Source organism: Folsomia candida, unplaced genomic scaffold (genome assembly GCF_002217175.1).
Source record: "Folsomia candida strain VU population unplaced genomic scaffold, ASM221717v1 Fcan01_Sc007, whole genome shotgun sequence".
Taxonomy (NCBI): Eukaryota; Metazoa; Arthropoda; class Collembola; order Entomobryomorpha; family Isotomidae; genus Folsomia; species Folsomia candida.
Window position 1 is genome coordinate 5356790 of NW_019091199.1, and position 21817 is coordinate 5378606.

Below are 21817 nucleotides of genomic sequence, written 5' to 3' on the forward strand. Positions count from 1 at the left end.
AGAAGGAGAGTGAATGCTCGCAAAAAAATTGCACAGTATTTTGCGCATACATAAAGATGGATCCTACAAGCCGGTATAGATACGAGTTATATCATGATGACGAGAGACATGACCTTGTCCAAAGTTTGGGTTCATTAAGCACGCATAATATAAAATGCAAAAAAATTGTGTTATTAACCAAGTGAAAGGGAACCAAAATTTTAATACGATTAAAATTAAAATCTCAGTTGTCAATAACAAAGACTGATTTGCATGCGTATTTTTCGCAGAGACATGAAAAATATTTGATGAGGTTTATATTACTAAATATTTCGCGATTTTTTTTAGCAAAGTAGATCAAACTTATGCAACTATTAAAATTGAATTATTTTTAATTTTTTTAAAGAAAATTGTTTTTGTACATCTATTTTTTATAGGGAAAGCTTAAATGTAAATAAAATACAAACTAAATTACAAAATTGTAGAACGTCGACGACGGAATTTATATTTTAAGAGAATTCGACCAGTTCAGATTTATTAATAGATTTCTTTGTAAAGCTTGGTATCTATTAAGACGATCGTATTGGGCTAAATTTCGATGAATTATAAAACGATGAAGCCCACGAACGATTTTTCTGATTTTTTTATACGATATCAAACAACTTTCAAACTACCATTCCTGAAAATTTCAGCAATGGTACATGCCCACAAGTGGAGAAACAAATATTCTCCTGGGCTATGTTTAACACGTATTTAGATAGGCCAAAAACAAAAACGCAAATTAAAATACGAAGCCCACGAACGATTTTGTAAATATTTGCATATGTTGATGATCATACTATTGGTGATTTTTCATCAAAGAATTTAAGATGGTACATTTCTAGATTTCGAGCAATAAATTCAAATGCATAAAAAAACAGGAAACAGGGAATAAAATGGAAACCATGCAAAATTACCACAGGTATTAATAAAATGGTAACCATGTTGCGCGTTGCTACAATTTTGCATAAAATTTCCAATGTTTATAAACCAAAGCCCGACAAGAAAAAAACATTGATTACATTCATGGGTTGGAAGTGACTCAAACAGGACCCTTGGAGTTATAGTAGACATGCTGAATAATTGTTTGATAGTATAATTTGCCAACTCGCCAAGTTTGCAGTTAATCGGGGTTCATTTGACAAAGTTGAAAATGAACAGACAGACGAACAGACAGACTGGCAAAACGGTTCCCCAAGTCTTAAATCGGGGTAAGAATCATTGAGCTCTATTTACCAATCAAAAACCACTGACAACCAAACGAATTTTGATAAGATATATTAGCCCAAAAAATCGCCTTAATTTCTTATCAAAATAATTCAAAACTCATCGAAATTTAGCCCAAAACGATCACCATAACAGATACCCTTCTTTGCAATAAATAATTAATGGCCATTTTTTAAATACAAAAATATTTATACATTTGTCGTGAAAAACAGAATTGAAAATTTAAATTTTACACATTTTGTATGGAAATTGGTCAAAATTTCCCATTTTTCTTAAACTTTGGATTAAAAAATGCATGGTTATCCATGCATATGGAAATGTGTACGAAAGTATAAAAATAGACGCACAGAAAACAAAACAAAAGTGCAGTCTGGCACCGATTTGCATACGTAGTTGACGAATCTGCTTCTCTAATCGAATCAACATGCACACTTATTTATTATACTTACTTATCTTAAATGGCGACACATCACGAGCACTAACGGAATTTTGATCTCAAGATTACAAAGATGTGGTGGAACACACCCTTAAAAAAATTTATGCAAATTTCCATTACGAATTATTTTCATCTCCATTTTATCCGCAATATGAATCTTTATATGAAAAGTTTAGGACAATTTTCTACATTTTTGCTAAACGGCAAATGTAAATAGCAAACGATCATTTTTTTGCGACTGTCTAATTTCGTGCAAACTTCGTCTCGCAAAATGTACAGAACTCGCTGGCGAAATTGCCACAATTTCCAACTAGATATTATGCTTCGAAAATACGTCGTGCAACCATAATACACCTAATTACGTTTATAATCAATAAATTATTTCTGACTTTTTGCATATTGGCTTTTATCTCATTCAAGTTTATGTTTCAACGGCAAATAATTTTCGTGAGGGTTAAGAATGCAACAGAACAAACAGAAATATTTGTGCCAATCTTGCAAAAATATTTGCAAATATATTGAACGCTTTCCCATAAAAATTATGACCATTTTTTTGTAATGGGACAAAATTTCAGAATTTTCCATAAAAACTTTCAGCCCACATTTTTCCCAGTGTGTATCGTCCCTGGTCGAGGTGGGTGCGAGTGGTGGGAGTAAAAGTGGGAAGTTATATCTAGTTAATGGTTGTGTGGTGGTTTGGTTATGCAAAATTAGTTAAATACCCGGGTACGGGTTTCTTCCATCCGAAATGTGATATTAAACTGGATAAGCGCACATATGCCAGCATCCCACATGCATTTCATACGCAGATTTATAGGAAAAAATGTTCGTGCAACCGAGAATAGAATAGATTTCGCCCATGTGGTTTGCCTTCCTCCTCCGTCGGCGTAGGTACACCTAAGTAAGTGAGTGAGTGGATTAGTTAATGAAAAATTGGACCATTTTCTACTCCTGAGAATCCGCTTAAACTTGTCGGAAATCGGATAAATCCCACTTTTCAAATGTGGACGGCTAGAAATGTGGAAACAGGATTGAAATTAAGGGAACAAAGTTGTAAAATTACATAGTTGCATTAAAAAACGTCGACATTTTAATTAAATTCATAGAAAAAATTAAGGTTATTGATAAATGTTTAATTTAAATTGATATTAAACTACTTGCGACAAATCTAGGGTACAGAAGCAATCTACAATCTATAACTTATTACAAGACCCAACGTACCAAACGCCTACATATCTAAAGTGAAATTCTAGTTTAAAGTTTACACTTCTCAAAATCTAAATTCCGTCTTCGAAATTCTACAATTGTATTTTCTCCGGAAAACTCGTAAACTCGTAAATTCGCGTAAAAATTAAATGTAAAAATTAAAAGTCGTCAAAATACACTCGTAAAAGAAAGTATATCTATTTTAATAATATCAAAATTTGGATTCACTATCACCAATAAGAAAAATGAGTGATGACGAGTGTGGCGACGACGTGGACTATTTTATCCAGCCCGAGAGAGAAGAATCCATTCGGGCCGATTTGCTAAATCATATCGAAATTTTGAAAGAAAAAACCATTAATTTCGAAGATCTCTTAAATGAATTGGTCCGTCATGGATGTCTCTCGTTTGAAGAAAAGTTTAAGATTTTAAGTGGCATTGTGGACGAGGTGATCAAATTTTTTAAGCAAATTCGTTTTATATCGAAAAGAATTTAAAAACTGTGTTTGAATTTAAAAAAAATTATGAAAATGAAAATTTTACGAATCTTTTTTTATTTTGTTAAATTAAGCTGATTTTATACGTTATCTCGAAAATTTTGTTTCATGCAAATCATTCCCATTATGGATGGCAAGCTATGAGAATGTCGCGATATGTAAAAATTCATGATTTTTTCATGATTTTTGTTTTCGCGATAATTTGTACTGATCAAATTAATGATTAAAATTTTCAATATGCTAATAAATTTTATCAATTTTCTGAACCATTCTTGTTCAATATTTTCAGAACACGTCAAACAAGACGCTTGGAGAGAAGTGCAACGAGCTTTATCAGACGTTGCTGGTCCGAAAGAAGGATCAGATCGGGTTGGGGAAGGTTTTGCAGGCGTGGGAGGTGACGGGAAATTCCTACCTCGTCGGCCGATTCGACACGCACTTCAGTCTGGAGGGAAGGGACTCGAAGTCACTCAAGTTCCACAAGTTGAAGGCCTTGCCGTCCTACAGGACCGAGTTCCTCACGCACCTCCACCTCAAACAGCTCACCTTGTCGCCCAAAGCCCTCCTTAAATGCTTGAGGAAAAGCAGTCGCCTCGTCGACATTCGGCTCGAGAGGATCAAAGTCCCCTATGGAGGAAGGTGGGTGAGGCCAGATAAAGTTGGTCTAATGAAAGATGGATGAAAAATTTTGGGAGAAAGTCGGAAAATATTTAATTCTCTGGATAGCAGACTAAGAATTTTGACCTGTTAGGAAATAAATTAACTAGTTTTTCATTTAAAAAAATCTTCATAAAATTATTCAAATTCAAAATAGTTGAAGGAAAAAGCGGAGGAGAAATTATTGTTAAAATGAACATTGAAGTTTGGGGGAGAAAGTCGCAAAATATTTAGCTCCTTGGAAAACAAAGTTTGGCCTGCTAAGAAATACTAACTGAACAAGTCAACATTTTCTCATATAACCAAGAATTTTTGTAAAATTATGGAAATTCAAAATAAGTCAAGGAGAAAGCAGAGGAGAAATCGGAGACCAAAATAGGCTTAAAATTTAGGGACAAAGTTGTAAAATTTAAATTACATAGCTGCATTAAAAAAACTTAGAATTTTAATGAAAATAAATATTTAAATTAGTTTAAAATGAAAAAAGTTGTCATTTTTGCAAAAGGTATTCTCAAAAAGATGCAAATTATAAACGTTTGTGAAAGTTGGGAGACTATGTATAGTTGACTAAAAACTGAATTTATATTTTTTTCTGAATTTTATAGAATCACTTTTTGCAAATACTTAATTTGTAGAAATGTTTTCAAGTACACATTTGCCTCTGTCCAGTTGTGAAAGCTCTCTTAAATTCCGGTGAAAGTCATATAACAAAGCTTCCCATTAGCAGGCGTAATCGTACAGGCAGACAGAGCGAGAAGGAAGAAGAATAAAATCCTGTAACGTCCAGATTTTTGTAGAGATGAGAGATGCATACGAAATGATTATCTTATGATTTCATGAAAGTTGAAAGTCAATATCCCGAATAAAATTAGCTTATTTTTTATGTAACAGCTTAAAGTCCAATGTGCAAATGGGAGTAATTTAGTAATTTGGATGTATAGGAGATAGCGCGAATGCATTTGGGGGATATTAATTTACAAAAAATGGCTGGAATATGTATTTATTTAATATTTATAAAAAAACGTTAAAACACGTACGGAAAAAATAAGAAAGATTTGTTTTTGTAAAATTTGTAATTCTGAACATAATGCTATGTACAGATATTTTCTCTAAATTATTCACAAATTTCTCCTTTTTTGGAAGGTCAAGCGACGACCCCTCCTCGGATTTCGACCAGCCCTTAATCCTCCCCAACTTGAAGACCTTCTATTTCGAAGAGGTCTCAAAAGCGGAGCCCTTCAAGTCCGTGAAAGACGTAAGTTAACTGTATGCAGCTATATGCGAAATTTAAGCACAATAAATTCAAGCACTAAAAAAGTTGCAGAAACGATAATACTTATAAGTTTTGTTTAAACCGTTTCGTAACCATATTTTTTGCATGCAAAATTTCAAAATTCATGACCGAATGAGCAAGAATGCATGAAAATGTAAATTTATTAAACGTGTTAAACTTTGAACCTTCTAACAGCATGGGATATCTCAGTCAGTTTTGAAGCTAGAGAGCTGAAATTTTGCCAAATTCTGATGAGTAGATGTGCGCTTTTATATATATACGGCCCAGAGTAAAATTCATTATGAAACGAGTTATTTCATAATGATTTAGATAGAGATTTAGATGATTTAGATTTAGATTTCATAATGAAATTTAGATTTTGGGCTTTTGATTCTGTCTGCTTTGCATTCATTTACACATTGTAACTTTAATCACAGTTCACACTATTGACCATTGTTTATTTTAGGTAAATTTCTTTCTCGACGAGCTCAACCTTAAACCCATGCTATTTTTCGGACTGAACTCGAACATGGCGTGGGACGCCGGGATTCGGATCGAGGTGAGGATGCGGGGTGCAGTGCTGGTCATGATTGACCCTTCCACTGAGGAAGAAGAGGGGGAAGCAGGAGGAGGGCACTTCATCTCCATGTTGAGACGGAGGCCGGTCGAATACGGGGGCTTCATTAATCCAAACAGGGTCGAAAAGGTCGCCTTGTACGAGTGCTATCTTCCCAAAGCACCCTTCTGCGAGGCCTTAAAGGAACTCGTCATCTTCAGGTGAGACGAGAAGAATAATTCGGTTTTCCAAAAATATTGCGAATAGCCAAAAATTTATACGGCAAGAATGTAAAAGCAAACTTCAATTGTAAGGAAAGCGAACATTATAGTCAATAGTAGATTTAACATTTTTAAGTTTTGTTTAGAACGTTTGTAATATTTTTTTATGATTTTGAAATTGTACAACTAAAACGTCAAAATTCATTTTTTTTCGAAATGTTTATTAAAAAAATCGTAAAGCAGATAATAATATCAACGATTTTTGATTGGGTCGCCCATAAAGAAATATATCATGAATCATGATGTATTGCTTTATGGGCGACCCAATCAAAAATTGACCATAATCCTTAACCCAGAGCTGTAGTGTGTATATATGACATATGAAAAAAAAATATGATTTTTATTAAAAAATAAACTTGATATTTCTCTCCTGCAGGTGCAAAGTTTCCGCTTTTGACCCACTCCTCGCCCCCTGTCCAAACTTGACCAAGGTGACCTTGTACGGCGAAGCGGAAGCCAACAACACGGCACAACTTGACCTGAACTGTTTTTCTGCGTCAAAATCGTCCCTTTCTTCCCTCACCTTGGGCTACACGTCCGTCTCGTTTTCCAACTTTTGGGACAACAACCTCGCCATTGGCCTCACCCTTGACTCGCTCTGTTTGGAAGGCTGCCTCGTCAAGTTGGGCGGATCCTCCGACGTTTCCAAAGTTTTCGAAAAAATCGGGAAACTTTCTCTCCTCTCGGTCGGAGCCGGCACACTGGGAGACTTTGCCAAAAGTGGGGCTCAAATTGGGGAGATTTCCGTAGCTGAATTTTCCTGGGAGGATACAAACGTGACGAAGAATAGTGACGACGAAGCGACGCCATGTGAGGACGAGGATGACACCGCAAAGAGGATTCGTTACGAAGAAGTCGTCTCCTTTTTGGGGTCAGAGTTGAAACGAGGGAAAGATTCTGGGTTTAATTTGGAGAGGACAATAATTAGTGAAAGTGGCGAACTTGAGGGGGAAGAGGAGGAGGTTAAAATGGGGTTGAAAGATAAGTGGATCGTGAAAAAAGTGAAGATTGGTGACCCCGCCAAGATAAGCTTCGACCTCGGCGGATTTTCCAGTTTTGTGGGCGAATCGGGGCGAAAAGGCTGGTTTGACTTGCCCTTTAAAAGTGGGGGTGGCGATGGGGAGGGTGACGAGCCGAGAAAAGCATTCAGAGCGATGCATGGATATTAGTGAGTAATTCTGGGATTAAGAATGGTATCAAAAATCGTAAATCCTTCACCAGTAATTGTATTATTTTTACTGTAAAATTTTAAATTTCTTTACCGTGAAAGGATTACATATTAAATAATAACAAAATTGATGGGAAAAACGTTGGTAAAAGTTTAAAATAAATTTTTGAAATTATATAAAAAAATAAAGCGTAAATTTTTTCTTGTAAGTTTTTGGAAAATGAAAACGATACGGAATTATGTGGGCCGAAAGTCAATAATATACAATAGGAATTTCGTACTTTATATTATTTTCCACCCAAAGTGAAAGTAAATACGAAATTTCAACCCAAAATAATTTTAGTAGCTTGACAAATCCCATGAATAAATGTCACTTTGTAATTCACACGTCGAAATTGGAGAGAAAGTGACAAACAAACGGATGGACAGAATAGTCCGAAGGATTAATCCAGCTCCACCTCCACCACCCTGATCTCTTTGACATTTTGGACGTCATATTCGCAAATTTCGCGAACTGTGCGAAATATTTGCTTGGACTTTTATTGGCATATTTTTGTATTTTCGTATTATGAGGTAGTAGTAGAAGAAGCCATTCTAATGCCATCACTCTGTTCGGCCTGAGAGTGACACTTGTGAAATGAGTGGTGAGATTGGATTTTGGGATGAAAGTGGAGTGGAAAGTGGGTGAAAGTGTGTGGATGGATTAGATTCAAATTATTTGGACAAGCAGCTTGTTGTATGTCATCATCACGGTAAATGCTGCATAAGCTCCCAAAATGCTTCCGTGGTGTGGTTCGTGGTTTAGGTTTGGTTATTTGGTGACCCTTCACCTTCTTCTGAGAACAAGTGGGGCTCCTCCACGTGGGGCAGGTCCCACCCAAGGCCAGCACTAATTTCGGCCAGATTGAACTTTAGATAGGCAATAAATAGGAAACTTAATTACCTAAATGTTGCCATTTGCACCGCATCACACGGTAATTATGAAAGCCTAATACTTTCATGGACGAGAAATGGTTAAAAGTGAGTAATTACATTTTACAGGTCAAATTCGTTTCGAAATTCATTCAGATTTTTGGCAAAATGCATGAATTTTCGCATCAAAAAAGTTGCTAAAAGCATGACGAGATTTTGTGTAAAATACAAAAATTAAGGCCTGAAAGGTTAATATTTTAATAGAATCGGGTTAAAAAGCGAATAATTAGATTTCACGGATAAACTTCTTCCAACTTTTGCCACAAAGTAGTGAAAAGTATGGCTCGAAATTCATTGCAAAATGGATACAATTGAGCCCTTTTTTGACACAGATATTAATAATACAGTAATGAAATGAGACATCGTGTTATAAAAGCTATATTTCGTACGTACGTAAATCTCATCCAGCTTTTGTGAAAAATGCATACAATTAAATAACCTTTTGGCAATTATGGTTTGATTTAATAACGCACACGCAGCATCCCACCCGACAAGGTACAAAGTGCAGACAAATAAGCAAAGTAATGAGTTACACGAGGCAGGCAAAGGACAACTATTAGTACATTTAATTTAACAAGCCCATAACGACTCTGAGGATTTGATTATACATAAACGGCTCTGATTTTGATTGAACCTTTTCCCCTTTCAATCAGGCCAGGCCAGCAAAGAGATGAAAGACGAAGATTAAAGGCGAGGATGAGATGTATTTACGTCCATAAGATGACAACTTCTCGTCATGTAGTCGTCGTCATCTCAATTTGTGGAGTTGGTCCTTCTATAATTTGTTTTCCTGGAGAGAAAGTTAACGTCAGAGAGTGGGCTGGTTGCAGAGGTGGCCAAAATAGAAATGGGGGTCTCCATGCGTATGCTCTCACATTTTGATTAAACTGGTGTCAATCGATGACAAATTTAATTAATATGAAATTTTCGAAAGGCATGATCATTCAATGATCACGTTTGGCAGAGATATTTGTATTTGAAGAGGAGAAAGTGCGCAGGAAATTTGGAAAGTGTAAAATCTGTTAACTTCAGGGAGCGCTTTCTCCTCTTCGGATGCAAATATTTCTGCCAAACGTACATATTGGGAGATCGTGTCATTTTCAAATTTCATACTACTTAAATTTGTGATCGATTAAAACTAGTTTGGCCAAAATCTCTGAGTATACGCTGAGAGATCTCCACTGTCAGTTAAAATACAGTATTTTGAGCTCCGTTCCAAGAGCTTGGATTTCCGGGACTGTTACAGCCACGAAAAGATGAGAAGAAATTAGCTTTGTATCGCTGTCAAAACGATTCTACGATTAAAAAATGATCAGATAAATTTTGACAGCAATAAAAATCTAATTTCTTCTGCATTTTCGTTCGATTGTTTCTCCATATAGATTCGCATCTTTTTTGTAGCTGGAAATCCAAGCCATTGGAAGAACGGATGCTTATGAAATATTGTATTTTGACCAAGTATTTTGTCCACCTCTGGCTGCCTGGCACTGGTTTGGATGGTCGGTCGGTCGGCCTTTGTGTAAAAGTAGGTAAAGTAAACTGTAAATGAGTGTGAAGAAGACAGGGATTTAAGCCTTTGCATCCCTGGTGCTCGCACGGTTTCCTGTAAGCCATGAAAATCCTGCTGGTCGGTCGTCATTTCATCGGAGAAAGTTCGACTCCACTCGAACCTAGGCCGATCCAAAGTATGTAAGTACATAACTTGTGTTCTTCTCTTCTCTCCTACTTACGGACGGACGGACGGAACAAGTAAAGCAAAGTGGTGTTCTCTCTTCTTCATTCTGAGCTCCTTGTTCTCTCTGATGTGTTCTCTGTTCTTCGTTCGTCAAGTGAGGAGGATGATGATGATGATGCCAAAGTAGCAGCAGCAGCACCAGTGGGTTCATATTCTTCATATCTTCTTGTCGAAAATCCAATCCAGTAGCGAGGACAGAGCAGAAGAAGGGAGGTAAGTATTACTTACTTGCATAAGAAGTACCGCAGTTCTACTGCTGCAAAAATAAGGTTTGCAGAAAAATTTTTTTGCGACTATAGTTTTGAAACTTGTAAATTTACTTAACATAACTCGTTTACTCGGTGGGAGAAAATTTGGCAAATTTTTGCGACTAATTTTGCCTTAACTTAAAGTTGGAGAAAGTTGTACCTCCACAGCTTAAAAAAAAACATAATTCGTTCACTCGGTGGGACGAGATTTTAGAGACAAATTTGAGATTGATAAATTATTGCGACTAATTTTTGCGATCTGTGAATTTACTTAAAATTGAAAAAGTTTTAAATACCTCAACTGTTACAAAAAGCCTAAGTCGTTTACAAGATTGGAGAAAAATTCGTAAAATTTGTGAAAATTTGATCTGTGAGTTTATTAAAAGTTTGACAAAGTATGTAGCTTCACTGTTAAAAAAGTAAATATTTAGTTTGTTAACTTGGCTGAGGAGGTTGGAAAAAATTGACAATTGACAAAATTGACAAATTTTTGACAAACTTTGACAAATTTGCGACCTTCGAATTTATTAAAAGTTGGACAGTTTTGCAAGAACGGAAGTTGAGCAAGAATTGATTGACGGCCAAGCTTAATTTGTTAACGGGATGTTATTGAACTTTGCAGTTACGACGATTGGATTGGCTTTCTTTCGACGTAATTGGAAGTGTGACGGACGGGAGGGGAGAGAAAGGAGAGAAAGGTGAGAGAGAAAGTTATTTATTTATTTAGTAACTTGATGCTGGTCGAGATAGGTATCGATTTCCCGTAATTTTCGGAAAATCAGACGACTTTTTACCCTCAAAATCAACTAATTAACCAAATATTTCATTGTTTCATTACGAGAGAGAGAAAGAAATTAATGGTTTGATTAAAATTCACATAAAATTGGACAAGTTTAGATCCGATTTGTGAAATTGTGTGTAAATTAGGTTTGCAAACACTAAAATTGTCAGATAGAGGTTTGCAGTTGACTGTGTTTTATCAGCCCATAATTAATTAAACACGTACTCGTGATAAATTATTAGCTAATCCAGACAAATCTTTAATAACCCAGTGAAAGTAAACATTTCTACTTAAAAATGTATACTGGGGCTCCTCAGTCACAACTCAAAAAATTCGCTTGATTCGCTTGGTTAAAAATTTCGCTGCATTAAGCGAACTAGCGAAGTAAATCTGACTGAACTCTTTTCGCTTAATAATTCGCCCAAAGATTTGCTACAGCAAAGAGAGACAAACTGTCAAGGTGAGACTGTGCGCGAATTTTAAAATTCACAGCAGCAGCAGATGAGGAGAGAAAAAGTAAGCGACACTAACTCTACTCTGGAGCCTCGCTTCCCCAGATTTTCGCTCGCTTAGAATGGCGAGCTCTGATTGGTTGTTTGAGTGACGGTGATGATGCACCTTCGCTAACGTAAGCGACATTTCTAACCAAGCGAAGCAAGCGAAATTTTTGAGATCTGTCTGAGGAGGCCCACTATTTATATTTCTCAAACAAAATGTTTAACATTTTCATTTCATCCAAGTTACATAACAATAGTAAATTCCATTATATGCCTGGATTTGTTTACTTTTAACAAGTTCTGTTACTTTTTAGGGGTCAGGAAAGTCAGAAATGTAAACAGTTAGTAAGTCATTCTCAACAACAATCTAAAACTTTGTACACTTTGCCTTACATTATCAGAAGCGATCAGAAGAGACCACTTTTTACCGACTTGTACCACTTGCAAGTAAGTTTTAAAAAGTGCGATATTATTATTATTTACCATCCATCCAAACTTTTTAACAGGTGAGTGAGGAGACTCACAGGTAAATAAGTAAGCACAGGGAAGATTTGACTGCAGATTTTGCACATACATAAGAGTTCTCTGACCACAATAATAATAACACGGTGCAGATTTGCAGATGAGATAATACGAACGAAAAAGAGGTGCAGGATAACAAACATAGCAAAGAACCGTGTTAAATTGAATCCTGGTTGGTTAGCTAGTTAGTTAATATTGGTCGGTATGCAACTTCATCTCATCATTTTGCTTTTGGGAATGGGATGGTACGTAAGTAAGTAAGCAGAGTTTATTTTCTGCCTCTTGTATTTCTAGTTGGATAATGTTATTGTGAATCATATTGGATTTGGACGGACAAAAAATATTCTGAGGGCATTATTTGTTATATTGCCATTGTTGTTCGTCGGTTCGTCAATCTGTTAGTTTTTTTTGTGGTGGTGTAAAGTGAAGTAGTAATAATAGTGATGAGATATATACATATGAAATAATTACAAAATTGCAATCTGGTCGGGTTTTCAGTGCTGTGGTGAGTGACAGAGATGGTCGTAAATTTGTGTCCAATAAGATTAATTTCAATTTGTTTAAAGGCTGGATTTAATTTCGTGTTATGTAAAAGTTTAGTGTGATGTGAAATTGCTGGATGTTTTGTTTGTGACTGGAATTTCACGGGTGGATTGGATTTGTCGCTTTTTCCCTGTAAGAATTGATCAATTTCGTTTAATTAATTAGTTTTGGCATTTTTTCATATAACTTTAGTCTATAAGAAAGGTATGAACCTGACGAAACGTAAAGGCTGAGTTTAATTTCGTGGTAGTTTGTATTGTAAGGGAAGTTTTGTGATGTGAAAAAATACCTATACATAAAGTGAACGAGTTATGTACTGTGCGGGTGGAGCTTAAACCTACGGCCTCCTGAAGTACCTTGTGCTGAGACTAGGGTTTCTCGTGAGTTTAGCTCCATTCGCACAGCACATAACTAACTCACTTCAAGTTTAGTACTTCACAACTTACTTAGGAGGGGAGCTTGCGAGGTTGATAATAACAGATATTGGTGCCCTTTGGATATGTGGTAGGGACCCATGAGTGTACTAAAACCCTGAAGTAGTTTGACTCCATGGCCACATTTGCGCCCGCCACACCCACTCAAAAATGTCCAAAAAACGCTTTCACCCCAGTTTTCACTCACTCAAATCCACGCCAAAAATCCAATTTTACTCGGATTTTGAAATTTCTTTCACCATTATACTCCCAGATAGTTGCTTTCTTCAATCCAATATCAAACTCAATTTTTTCGAAATTTTTAGTATTTTTAAAATTTAAAATTCTGAATGAGCATTGTTGTAGTCATCAACAAAACAAATTATGTTTGCGAAATAATCATCAATAAAATTGAGTTTGATATTGGATTGAAGAAAGCAACTATCTGGGAGTATAATGGTGAAAGAAATTTCAAAATCCGAGTAAAATTGGATTTTTGACGTGGATTTGAGTGAGTGAAAACTCGAGTGAAAGCGTTTTTTGGGCATTTTTGAGTGGGTGTGGCGGGCGCAAATGTGGCCATGGAGTCAAACTACTTCAGGGTTTTAGTACACTCATGGGTCCCTACCACATATCCAAAGGGCACCAAGATCTGTTATTATCAACCTCGCAAGCTCCCCTCCTAAGTCACAACTTTTGACAGATTTTGCATAAATGTAACTTCAGTTTAAGAAAGGCATGAACTTTGTTAAAGTTGAAATCCACAACACAACCAGATCTGATCACATTTTTAAATAGGATAATCATTAATTAAACCATTTGCGTCGTTTTGTCCCGTCAATTCTATTCTCGTCTAGTCTCCTCTCTCAAATGTCCTCCACTTGACACTTTATTGTGCAAATTGAGTGGACAAACATGAATTAATTTGATTTTTATCGTCGACATCATCATCATCATCGCATCTCTACGTACATAATCTAAAAGGGCGACGACGTCGTTGTTTATTGCGTTTTTTTTTTACACACGCGTGCATTTTCCTCTATCAATTAACAACTAATAAATGATTTCAACTCTGATTACATCAAAAATTAGGTATAAAATATAGTTTAGAAAGTCGTATTGTTATTGTTATGCTCCTTGATGCAAAAAGTAGCTCCTTGATGTCGAAAAAGTGCCGAATTTCACAATTTTCACTTCATCTCGCCCAATTATGTGTGCCTACCCATGCGTCTAACTCACCTTCCAATTATATTACCCCTTAAAATTTGGATGATATTATTATTATTAAGCAACAACACAACCCGACTCATGATTTATTTAACAATGTGAACTCTTCTTCTTTCTTCCGGCAGGAAAGAGGAGAGAAAATCGAATCACGCCAAGTGGAATTAGATCAACCATTCATTTCATCCTCATCAAAAGTCAACTCTCTCACGGACCGAGTAACAAACTCTTATCTGAATTTGCACAGAATTTTGCAATATGTGACTACATACTTACGTATACTGCACGCAAATAGTCTAAGAGAATATTGCACCCGAGCGAGGAGTCAATAACAGAACGCCGTTTATTTTCTCACCTCCATCCAGTGCAATCAACATGTTTTCGCAATTTGGCACCTTCTACTTCCACCTCACCGGGCCAGGTAACAAGTATTAATGAGATGAAAGGAAGTCGCAATTAGTCGCGAAGAACGGATGTTGACGAGAAGAAGATGAAGATGACACGAGGCGAGGACGACATCCCAACGAATTTCGCAACGTTTTAACAACAAAATTTGACTTTGAACCTAGCCAATTAAGAAAGCTGCAGATTGCAGAATCAAATCAAATCCGAAGAATAATAACTTCCAAAGAAGTTTCAAATTGCATTACTTACTTTTGAGATTTAACTAACCAAGGAGTCAAAATTATTTATCTATTCGTTCGTATTGTGCCAAAGAGAAAGTTTTGCAGTTTTCGTACGTGGGCGGAGGATATTTTGCGAGTAGGTAGGAGAGTTCTTCTGAGATGGATTGATAAGTGTGTGTCTGTGCAGAACTATAAATTCGTGATCATTATTATTACATACGTACACCATCGTTCATTCTCGAGGTGAAAGTAGAGGACGAAAAACTTTTTGAGATCACTTCTACTCTACCCACACTTGACTCGAGAAGTGATCTTATCTCCAATCTTCCAGAAGATAAGTCTGGAGAAAAAAGAATTTGTCTGGAAAAAATGACGACCAAACTTGAACGGCAAGACTCCGTGATTTCCATCCTTTCTTCAGGGATCGATTTGTGCAGGTAAGAAGAAAACGAGTCAGGATTTTTTTATTGATCAATTAATTCGTCACGTATTGATTGAGGTGCAGCAGGTAAAGAGAGCGGTGTGAGATACATTGCATTACGTGAGAAGTAAATATGCATACATGCAAATTAGCCAGTGAGCTATTAATTATCCATGATTACATGAGCCATTAATTAAGGAGGTGCTGGTGAACCTGATTCGAAAAGGAAATTGCGAATTTCATTCATTCTTCGTTGCAAATTTCATTTTTGAGGTCACGAGTTACATACACTGTTAAAAATCTGGTAGAATTACATATTTACTCTATTTAGGTATTGATTTGGTAATAATACTAACTAGTAACTACTACTACCGGATTGGTAGTAGTAGTATCACGACATTACTGAATCGCAATGCTCGTTATTACCATGCTGGTAGAGCTGATACATATGCAAATACTCCGGTCAGTAATAATTTAATACTAGTTTTATAAGAGTGTATTTGCACTTTAGTTCGATGCAGGGGGAAAACTTGAGGAAATAATGTTTTTAACGGCGTCAAGGATTCACTGAGAAATTTGCTCGTCATGAAAGATTCCAAGTTGTGTTGAAGTGTGTTTGATCCGCTCTTGTCGAAAAATTTATGATTTGACACGTGCTAAATCATCATCACATTCATCTTCCCATGTACCATTCCAGTCAGTAGTTAGTAGTTTGGTAAAGTGGTTATCTTCACACTTTAAAGAGTTGGGCTCGAAAGCAAGCATGTGAATTGTGAATACAATTCATTCCCATCCATATTGCATTTCATTTTAGGTCTTTATTTGTAGTACATCCTCTCCACGTCTGGTTTGGTTTGGTTTGGGATCTTGTTCGCAGAATTGGTAGATAGCGAATTTATGTATTTATGAATGTACATATGTTCGTCTATCATCTGACATCCTTGCGTTCAGGATGTGTCTGAGATGAATGATGAATTCAAACCAATTCAAATAATGGGATTACTTTTATTGGTTTTGTTTCCCATAAATTTGCGAAACGATTTCTTCTTCGAACCGACTTTTTACTTAGGTACGTGATTCTGTTCCGTTATTTGATCAATATTCGAGGTGAAATAGTATGCTAAATTATTCGGGATACATATGTATGTTCATATGTCGTAGGAAAGAGTTGAGATGCGGATTAGAAAAATGTACCCAAAATTTAAGTAGTCTTTCTTTTTCTGAACTTTTTGATTTGAGAAGGAAATTTTGACGTGTAGATTTTTTTATTTATTAATATTTTTTTTGTATGAGTAGTTTTTTTATAATATAAGTTCTACTCCGAAATAGCATTGATTTTAAAAGTGCTAAAATGTTGCCAATTTAGATCATTTAGTGCTGGAAGTAAGAATTACTAAACAAGTATTTCGCGTTTTATTTCCATTTTTGTATAATAATTTGGCATTTAAAGGCAAAAAGAGTTATTATGTTTCTCCATAAAGGAAACTCTTGAACGATTTTTGTTTCAAGTAGTGGTCAAACTTTGCTCAGAATTTGGAGCACTTTTTTCTCAACATTTCTGCTAAACTTCTTTTCTTCCCATTGTCACTAGATATTTTGTGGGCATAATAATTTGTGTTAAAATAATTCTGAACTTTGAGTCTAATAGGTGTTTGAGTTAAGTTTTAGGTTTGAAGTTTATCGTGGAAGAATTCCTAATAATTTACTACTTGGTTTTCCATTGTCCCGTTTACGTCCTTCTTTTAGTTGGTTACTGGATTATTATGCATACATGTGGCTAAATATATGTAAATTATCTAGCAAACAAAGCAAGCAAGTAAAGTTGCTTCCCGTATTTATGTATTTCACATACATGTGCAAAAAAACAAGGTCGAACCGGGGATAAAAATATTCCGCAGAAAAAACTACTCATTTAGATAAGAACAACATGTACATATTTACATACATATACATCCTCTCATTAAATAAGTAGGATAACAAACAAAACGCGGCCAGAAAGAAAGAAAGTGGACGAAAACGTGTGTATGTAAATAAATACTTGACGAAGAACAAACTGGTCAAGAAGACTTGTCTTCTTCTTGATTACGGAGGAGAGTCGATCGAGTACATAGAAATGTAAATGAAATGAAATGTGATTAAAGTTCGTACACAACTAAACGATGAGGATTTTCCTTTGTGTTTCGCATATTCTTTTTCATATTCAAGTATGTAGTGAGTAAGTTACGCTGAAAAGTTGACGTGAAGAGTGTTTGCACAGTTTGTCTGCTTATGTATGTGGATTAGCGAAACATATAATGAGAATAATGAGGATAATTTTGTTTGTTGGCAAAGGATGAAAACTTGTTATGCAAATAAGTGTATAAGTATATTTTTCCAGGGGATAAGTTGCGGTTTTTTGTGGAAATAAATACGTATTTATGACGGAAGAATTGATTAGATGCGCGTTCTTAATTAGTAATTTGTCAAACTTTTTGGAACAAATCTACTTTTTATATGTTGTATGTACATATTTTAATTAAGCATGATTAGGAACCGAGTTTGGCACTATTTTTTGCACCGAATTCTAGTAGTGGGGAAAATATTAATATTAATACTTTGTGAAAATAGAGTATTTTGAGCTCTGTTCTGCCCAGGGTTTGGATTTCTAGGGGCGTTGGCGTTACACCCACAAAAAGATGAAAATCTACGTCGAGAATACGAAAGTCATGGGAAAATACAGTTTTTTTTAAGAAATCAACTTTTTTTCTCTGTCGAAGTACATTATCGTCACAATTATTTTAAATACAGTATTTTGACAACGATAAAAAGTTAATTTCTTCTCAAAACCTGTATTTTCGTACAAATGTTGTATTCTCCACGTAGATTTTCGTCTTTTTTGGGTGTAACAGCTCTGGAAATCCAAACCTCGGGAAGAACGAAGCTCAAAATACTCTATTTTCACAAAATAGTTTCCCCACACCTGACGAATTCCATGATTTACGAATTTGTATGCATGTATGTGACGTAATCGTACAGGCAGGCAGAGCGAGAAGGAAGAAGAATGAAAAACTGTAACGTCCAGATTTTTGCAGAGATGAGAGATGCATACGAAATGAGTATCTTATGATTTCATGAAAGTTGAAAGTCGATTTATTTATCCCGAATAAAATTAGCATATTTTTATGCAACAGTTTAAAGTCCAATGTGCAAATGGAAGTAATTTAGTAATTTGGATGTATAGGAGATAGCGCGAATGCATTTGGGGGATATTAATTTACAAAAAAATGGCTGGAATATGTATGTAATATTTTTAAAAACGTCAAAGTATGTATTAAAAAATAAGAAAGATTTACTAAAATACTAAATTTTAGTATTTTTGTAAAATTTGTATTTCTGAACATATTTAATGCTCTGTACAGATATTTTTTGTGGTCGAATTTCTTTGAGCAAAAAATGTCGTCTCGGATCGTCATTTACTAAATATATATATAGATATTTGAAAAAAATGTAAAAGGTTTACGTATTTATTACATCGCAAATATTTATAGGGCAGAAAACCTAGAAATATGTAGAAATATTTTGAAATTTTTGTGATCTATGTTAAGGCTCACAAAAATTGACCGTTGGTCGTCATCAAATGAAAAAGTTGAAAATAAATGCATATTCGCCCTCTGGTTTTATGAGGCTTAAAAAATTGGATTCGCACAGAGGAAGTAATGTAACAAGCGTGCTTTGATTTTATTGCAGGATTTGTCACTGTGACTCGTCCTGTGGAGAGTTGATTTCACCCTGCTACTGCTCCGGATCGATGCGATGGGTTTGTCTGATAATTATTAATAATTGCTAATAATTAATAATTACTAATAATCGATAAACACATCAGGTTCATCAGATTTGTCTCCAGCACTGGATCCGCGCGTCAAACAACAAAGCATGCGAACTCTGCCGGTAACGAATAATTCATCGATTAATTAGTTTAGTAGTTAAGTTTATGTAATTCACTAATTTGAATATTTAGTTATCCGTACGCAATGAGGACAAAATTGAAGCCGTTATGTGGCTGGGAATCGTTACCAATGTCCACCTCGGAAAAGAGGCGTCTCTTTTGCTCTGGTATTTTCCACCTTATCGCGCTCGCCTGCGTCATTTGGTCACTTTACGTTCTCATTGGTAAGGTCAACCACCATTATTATACCCTAATATATATATTTATTATTATACCCTTTGACATCAATGACAATGACCTTAACCTGTTGCTTATCCAGACCGCACCATCGATGAGGTAACCCAATCCGAACTGGAGTGGCAATTCTGGACAAAAATCGTGGTCGAAGCGATCGGTTGTTTAGGCGCAGCGATCCTAATCTACGTTTGGGGCAAGTCTTACCTCTCCATCGCGAACAAATGGATTGCTTTCAACCGCACCTTTATCGTCGTCTCGTCGTCCCCTCCACCCATAAAGAAGGTCATGCTCCACACTACCACCACAACGACAACCACACCCTCCGCACCTCCTCACACCACCACACCACCCGGAGCTACGCCCACCTCCTGTGATAATTCCACCACCACCGCGACAACACCCTCCCTCACGAAGCAACCGCGTGGCCCGCCTCCTCTCAGATCTCCACCCCCCGTCCTGACCCCACTCCCTCTTTCGCAAAACCCCCGGGACATGGATGTCGACACGGATGCTGCGACAACCACGGCCACGGCGAGTTGTTGTTCTGGATCTTCTAGTCCGTTGATGATGGTGGGATCAGGATCTGAAAGGTGTCGTCGCGTCGGGAGTTTCGGCTCCAGCAGTGATGACAGGCTGGATTTAGAATTGGATCTGAGCAGTCCGGACGGCGAGAGTGGGAGTGGTCGCAGCGGAATCATGAATCGGAATCGGACCGACTCTTCGAGTGATACTGATGGGAGAGAGGTCGTCAGGGCGTTGTTGTTACCGCAGGTCGTCTACGTACCGCCACCTCTGCCAGGAGGTGCCACCCGAACGGAGGAGCAGTATAGGTTGCTAGGATTTAAGAAGGAGGAGGGATAGCGATAAGATAGAGGAGCTTATCGATCGAGGCGATAACTGAATGGGAAAAAATTATTATGGGATTTGTTTTTTACTTTTGTGCTGCGTGCTTATGCTGCTCATTGCTAAATGGGAAGATTTTTCTGTGTACATTTGGATGGCGTATCATGTCGTCGTCGTTGTCGTCAGTTTTAGGTGCATATTTATGTCGTCAAATTGTTATATACTCACATTTTTGGGTACAACCGTAACAGTAATCGACTCGTTGTTAGCTTTTTGATAAAAAAAGTCATACCTTTTGTTTTTATGGTTTTCGGCTTCGGATGGAAAGACTGATATTTTTTATAATTGTTGTGTAAATTAGTTACTTAATTGATGGAATGAAATTGACTCTTAATTAATTATGCATTGTTTTGAAAATGTATGCATGCTTGGAAAAAAATCGGGTAGATTTTTCTAAAAATGTGTAGAAAAGGGGAAAATGTGAATTTTTAGAAGTTAATTTATTTACGATTACATATGCAATCTTTGGAATCGAATGTGATTAAAAATCTAGTTTTTAAATGAAAAAAAGTGACAAAACAAACTCATCCGTACCTAACAAAACAAAATACAATTTACATATTTAAAAATAGGTGATTAAAAACGATCATAATTAAATAATTAACACACAAAAACTAATCATTAGTCATTTAATTGCGCATTTATTTGTATTATTAATTAGTTATTATTGTTAAATACTTAATTTAATTTACGCCGGAATCAAGTATTTATTGAAAGTATTTATCATTTCATGGATCAATGCAAGTAATTTTTTATATCGTTTTTGTACCCTTTTGTTAATTTCGTTATAAATATTAGTATGAAATTTTGTCCTCATGTTTTCTTCTATTAAAATGATGATATGAAATAGTATTAAAAATTAACGTGTTTAATTAAAACTAATTGTTGTTGTTTGCTTTGATTGTTAGTTAAATCTAAATTATCGTCAATGATGTTAATTAATGGACTGACTGTTGGAAAATGAGGAGTGAATTTTAGGAAATATAAAATCGTATATTTTCTCATATGGAGAGAAAAGGGTTGAATTTTTTATAGACTGGGTTTGATTAAAATTTTGACCAGAATTATCCGTGTTTCAAATTAATCTTTGTTTTTCATGTCGTCTAAAAATATTATCGGTTTCAAAATCTGAAATTGGCTGTTGGGAAAGTTTATAAAATTGGTGCGTTTTTAAGGTGAAAAAAATTAGTGTGATGTGATGAATAAACACTTGTAACTCAAGCCATATATAAATGCATGAAATTGTTAATTGCAAATTTTGTTTGTCTTTCCATGCAAGATGTATTTAATAAAATGATTATTGTGAATCATAAAAAAAGTATTTACTTCACATTTTACTTTTCATAAACTTTTCAGATTTATCTCGATTTTGATAACATACATAAATAGGATGTAAAATGTTAAAAAATATTAGAAATTCCAAGTTTTGCAAGCCTAAAAGCCGAATTTAA

The 21817-nt window shown here is 35.7% G+C and overlaps 2 protein-coding genes and 1 long non-coding RNA gene across 10 annotated transcripts; 2 read left to right on the forward strand and 1 right to left on the reverse strand.

Moving 5' to 3' along the window:
* The first annotated feature begins 2443 nt into the window (after positions 1-2443).
* LOC110852337 lies at positions 2444-7490 on the forward strand. Its single transcript, XM_022100376.2, has 5 exons — positions 2444-3336; positions 3674-4023; positions 5185-5296; positions 5781-6091; positions 6528-7490. The coding sequence occupies exons 1-5, from the start codon at positions 3133-3135 to the stop codon at positions 7318-7320; spliced, it is 1770 nt and encodes a 589-aa protein (XP_021956068.1). The 5' UTR covers positions 2444-3132; the 3' UTR covers positions 7321-7490.
* A 978-nt stretch (positions 7491-8468) lies between these two features.
* On the reverse strand, positions 8469-10119 carry LOC118436174. Of its 2 annotated transcripts, XR_004835275.1 has the most exons (3): positions 10022-10119; positions 9763-9961; positions 8469-9081 (listed from the first exon to the last, which is right to left on the reverse strand). It is a non-coding gene; the product is annotated as an uncharacterized LOC118436174 (long non-coding RNA). The 2 variants fall into 2 exon arrangements; XR_004835274.1 differs by lacking the exon at positions 10022-10119 and having other exon boundaries at positions 9763-9986.
* On the forward strand, positions 10105-21684 carry LOC110852352 (E3 ubiquitin-protein ligase MARCHF8). Of its 7 annotated transcripts, none has more exons than XM_035853664.1 (8): positions 10105-10239; positions 10897-10972; positions 11867-11999; positions 14383-15317; positions 19028-19097; positions 19164-19228; positions 19299-19450; positions 19546-21684. In XM_035853664.1, the coding sequence occupies exons 4-8, from the start codon at positions 15250-15252 to the stop codon at positions 20322-20324; spliced, it is 1134 nt and encodes a 377-aa protein (XP_035709557.1). In that variant the 5' UTR covers positions 10105-10239; positions 10897-10972; positions 11867-11999; positions 14383-15249; the 3' UTR covers positions 20325-21684. The 7 variants fall into 7 exon arrangements, with proteins under 7 accessions (XP_035709557.1, XP_021956092.1, XP_035709559.1 ...); XM_035853666.1 differs by lacking the exon at positions 10105-10239 and adding an exon at positions 10388-10644; XM_022100400.2 differs by lacking the exon at positions 11867-11999.
* The last annotated feature ends 133 nt before the right edge of the window (positions 21685-21817 follow it).

Bases quoted from the DNA above. Each gene is read 5' to 3' on its own strand.
- LOC110852337 (XM_022100376.2), top strand. From the start codon at position 3,133: ATGAGTGATGACGAGTGTGGCGACGACGTGGACTATTTTATCCAGCCC. The intron at 3,337-3,673 runs GTGATCAAATTT...CAATATTTTCAG, and splicing joins TAAGTGGCATTGTGGACGAG to AACACGTCAAACAAGACGCT. The intron at 6,092-6,527 runs GTGAGACGAGAA...TCTCTCCTGCAG, and splicing joins AAGGAACTCGTCATCTTCAG to GTGCAAAGTTTCCGCTTTTG.
- LOC110852352 (XM_035853664.1), top strand. From the start codon at position 15,250: ATGACGACCAAACTTGAACGGCAAGACTCCGTGATTTCCATCCTTTCT. The intron at 19,229-19,298 runs GTAACGAATAAT...TTGAATATTTAG, and splicing joins AAAGCATGCGAACTCTGCCG to TTATCCGTACGCAATGAGGA. The intron at 19,451-19,545 runs GTAAGGTCAACC...TTGCTTATCCAG, and splicing joins GTCACTTTACGTTCTCATTG to ACCGCACCATCGATGAGGTA.